This window comes from Lathyrus oleraceus, chromosome 1 (genome assembly GCF_024323335.1).
Source record: "Lathyrus oleraceus cultivar Zhongwan6 chromosome 1, CAAS_Psat_ZW6_1.0, whole genome shotgun sequence".
Classification (NCBI taxonomy): Eukaryota; Viridiplantae; Streptophyta; class Magnoliopsida; order Fabales; family Fabaceae; genus Lathyrus; species Lathyrus oleraceus.
The window spans coordinates 341,960,495-341,964,421 of NC_066579.1; the positions used below are offsets into that span (position 1 = coordinate 341,960,495).

The following is a 3,927-nucleotide window of genomic DNA, read 5'->3' on the forward strand; positions in this document are numbered from 1 at the left end:
TCCCCCTTTCAGCCACTCAAGTAAAATAGCAGATGCATAGCATTGCCGTGCAATACTGGTTTATCGATGCTTCGAGAGAGAGAAGATAGAGGCAAACATGTTACATATCATGCTCGTCTCAACTAAACTTGGATTCTTTCTCCGAAGCTTGAGTGGCGGCGGCTATGCTACCTGTGGAGTAAAATAAACACGGACCGCATATTATAGAGACCAATATAGAGCATATCAAAAACCTGATAAATCCAGGGCACTAGCATGAAAGAAAACTGAGAATCTGTAGCAAAAAAATTGTTTTCTGGGTACTAAGAACATATAAATATCCCAACATACAGGGAAAAGGTTGGAGACATGTCCGAAACGAAACACGCCAACTATCAAGTATTTTAATAAATAATATCCACAAAAGTAGTTGACGGGACTAAAACGCACAAAATGGCACAACACAGAATGTCTAAGCAACTAACTAAATAGCTGGCCGGCATAGAGTTACAGCAGTGAGATGTAACTCACATCCCTATGATATTCAAGGACGAGATCTCTTATTGTTGCATGCAGGACACTTGTAGTGCTTGATGTGATCGGCTCGGGCAGGAGTGATCTTCACGCACTTTCCATGGTACCACTTCTCACACACGTCGCAGCAAATCCAGAACTCCTCAGATGCAGATACATAGCTCTCGCCACAAGCAGCACACTCCCCTTGCTCCTCATCTTCTTCGTCCAATACCCCGTCATCTTCTTCTTCTTCATCTTCTTCTTCTTCTTCTTCTTCTTCTTCTTCTTCTTCTTCTTCCTCTTCTTCTTCGTTTTCCTGTTCAGATCCACGCTGCATTTAGTTATATTTCAATGATGATTAAATAATTATGAATAACATACTGATTCAAGGAAAATATATGAATCTACAAGAAAGAGTGAAGGTGAAAGGTTTTTCTTTACCACTTTTGAACCAGGCTTTGAGTTGTTGTGGCTCGAGACGGATGGCTTGTCCGTTTCCTGTTTCTTTGCAGATCCAGTCACAGCCTCAAATATTGTTGGCAGATCGTTAATCAGAGTGAAAAGGCGTTTCCTACATGAAGAATCACAGTGCATCACAGATCATGATACAAGTAGCAAATATATATGATTTGAATGAACTAATTTTGTTTTTCAATTTGGTAACTTTGACGTTCATCAACACACAAGTTCAGTATACCATCAAACACACACGGAAATTAAATCAATTCAATTCAATCTTGCCATATAAGAAACATAACTTCACCAATAAAAGAAAACGGCGTGCACCAAATATGTTTTCATTCAACCATTAACACACGTAGATTGATTACTGAAAAACAAATGAAAAATGAATAACACATTAAAGGGTTTGAGAGAAGAATTAAAATACCTTTCAGATCTACCGAAACCAAATCTTGCAGCAAAGTAGAAAGACACGGAGAGTAGCCATGCGTCACTGTGAACAGCAACTAAAGATAGCCAATCCTTTTCGTGCATTCCATCCCTAGCAAAATTGATCCCCAATGCAGGTTCTGGAAGTTCAGGAGGAACTTCTTCAGCAGGTAAAGTAACTTCCCATGACCCACCGGGATATGCGTACAAACAAAGATTCTCCTTTTCTGAAGTACAACATGTTAAACATTGCAGTGGTTCAAAAACACAGAATCAAACTGCTAAATCACAATTATGACGGCATTGAAATGAAAACTTAGAATCATCAGAATATTACGGCATTTATTAAAATATGATATTCACAAGCATACACAATCCTTTTTAAACAATGTGAATCCAAAATCAAATACACATAGGGTTTGGGTTATTCATTAACATTAATGTAGTCCAAAATCATTTTGAAAACATATACATCAAAATCTAAGCTGTTCTTAGGGTTTCAATCTAGCAAACAAAAATATACCCAAAACAGCCGTATATGTAATCTTAGTGCAGACAAGATGCTTAAATATCATCTAAACAGTTCAAAATAAGCAAAGCATAGAACAAGCAAAGATTGTAAGCCAGAAGAAGCAAAACATATAATTCATTCATGCTGATCTTGGAGTTGACAAGTAAACCGATCATATAGATCATCATACAACAAGGAGGCAAAACAAGTCTGTCCAGTGACAATGTTGTCAAAACCAAACCGGCCGGTTCAACTGAAAGCCAACCGGTCCAATGGCTAGTTCAATCACGGTCGGTTCACAGCCTTATACAACCAAAGATCAAACCAGGTTGAATTGCAATTGGTTCAATCAGTGGTTAAACCGATTGAACCAACTGAACTCCCTAGTTCGATCTCCATTCTAGGTCAAACAACATTGCCCAATGACAGTGGTTCGAGCCAGATTGAACTGAAGTTGGTTCAATCAACGGTTAAACTAATTGAACCAATCGAACTCTCTAGTTCAACCTACAATCTAATTCTAACAACATAACCAAGTGATAGCTATTGATTCAAATTAGATCGAACTGCACCTGATTCAATCCATCGTTAAACCAATTGAACCAATTGAACAGTTCGATCTCCGGTCTAATTTCTTTCCACCGAATATATTTCCGTGAAGCAAAATCACAGTGGTTAAACTGATCAAACCAACAGATTGAACCAGCAAAAGAATTACCCAAAATCTTTAACCACTACAACTTTGCTTCACAGAAATATATTCCCTAGAAAGAATTCACCATTACCAACAATCACTTCATACCCATACAAAAAAAACAGTAAAATAGAACTCAGATACACCATCATAAAATTTCATTTTTCTCAAAAAAAAATATATATATATTCAGTTTTCATCATTCACAAACAAATCCACAAACAATTCAATCTATAAGTAAACAAAAAAACCGCAATCGAAAGAATCATAAGCACAAAAAACTAACCGAAGAAAAAAACCACATAAATAAGAGTACACACAAAAAAACACACAAAAACAAAACAATCTCAAAACGCAACAAAGATCGAGGCAAAAACACTAACCAGGATCGCACTGCTGGTAAAAGTCCTCAACATCTGCACCAAAAAAAAAAATATATAAAAAAAAATACAAAATAAAAAAAATGAAAACAAAAACGAAAATTCACAGAGAGAAACATACCAGTGGTGAGAGCCTTGATCAAACCAGCTCGCCGACCTTTGTAATCCCGGAAAACAGCTTCGACGGTGCGAGGGTTGTACTGAGGTCCAGTAGCACCTTCCATGGCGGAAAAAGGGAAATTGGATTATAGAGAAGAAAATTGGATTTGGTTTGGTTTCAGCAGCAGCAGCAGCTGAAGAAGAGAAGAAGAAGAAACTGAAAATGAGAGGGAAAGAAGAGAGTAAAGGGAGTTATATAGCGTGGATAGACGGATCTGATTAATTCATAATAATTCCACTCTACAAACCTTTATTAATTTTTATTTTTTTATTCAATTTTACTATGGGGTATGTACCGTACGGTTTCACTTTCACGAATAAAAACTGACTCTCTAGATAAGTTCAACTTTTTAGACAATTACATTTTTAATATTATTTTTTTAAACTAGACTATAAATCATAATTTTGGTCAAATGTTTTTACTTTTTTACTATAATTTTGTTATGGCAAAATTTTAAAAGTTTATTAAAATAAAAAAAAATTGGTTACTTTTTTATAAAAATATTTTTTGAGATTTCCATTTTTAAAAAATTATGTAATTTTAATTATGTTAAAGTTTATTATACTGAGAATATGTTATTAGATTTCAAAATTACTCTTTTCATTTACAAGAATTGAGTTTTATATCAATTTTATTAATTTTCAAAAAATAATCATAATTTTTTTACAATATAAAGATATAGACATACATTTTTCTACAATATTAAAGTACACTATTAATTGTAAATGATAATATAATATATATATATATATATATATATATATATATATATATATATATATATATATATATATAT

At 34.2% G+C, this 3,927-nt stretch overlaps 1 protein-coding gene across 2 annotated transcripts; it reads right to left on the bottom strand.

Moving 5' to 3' along the window:
* Positions 1–275: 275 nt before the first annotated feature.
* Positions 276–3,394, bottom strand: LOC127135523 (PHD finger protein ALFIN-LIKE 4). 2 transcript variants are annotated; one of them, XM_051062200.1, is made up of 5 exons: positions 3,093–3,394; positions 2,975–3,007; positions 1,385–1,613; positions 937–1,066; positions 276–811 (listed from the first exon to the last, which is right to left on the bottom strand). In XM_051062200.1, exons 1-5 carry the CDS (start codon positions 3,193–3,195, stop codon positions 524–526), a joined length of 783 nt encoding a protein of 260 aa, XP_050918157.1. In that variant the 5' UTR covers positions 3,196–3,394; the 3' UTR covers positions 276–523. The 2 variants fall into 2 exon arrangements, with proteins under 2 accessions (XP_050918157.1, XP_050918155.1); XM_051062198.1 differs by having other exon boundaries at positions 276–826.
* Positions 3,395–3,927: the final 533 nt, after the last annotated feature.

What these genes read in the sequence shown, in the direction of transcription:
- LOC127135523 (XM_051062198.1), bottom strand. Translation starts at nt 3,195, where the DNA reads ATGGAAGGTGCTACTGGACCTCAGTACAACCCTCGCACCGTCGAAGCT. An exon ending in GATCAAGGCTCTCACCACTG is followed by an intron (nt 3,008 to 3,092) that starts GTATGTTTCTCT and finishes TTTTTGGTGCAG; the next exon opens with ATGTTGAGGACTTTTACCAG. An exon ending in CAAAGCCTGGTTCAAAAGTG is followed by an intron (nt 827 to 936) that starts GTAAAGAAAAAC and finishes AACTAAATGCAG; the next exon opens with CGTGGATCTGAACAGGAAAA.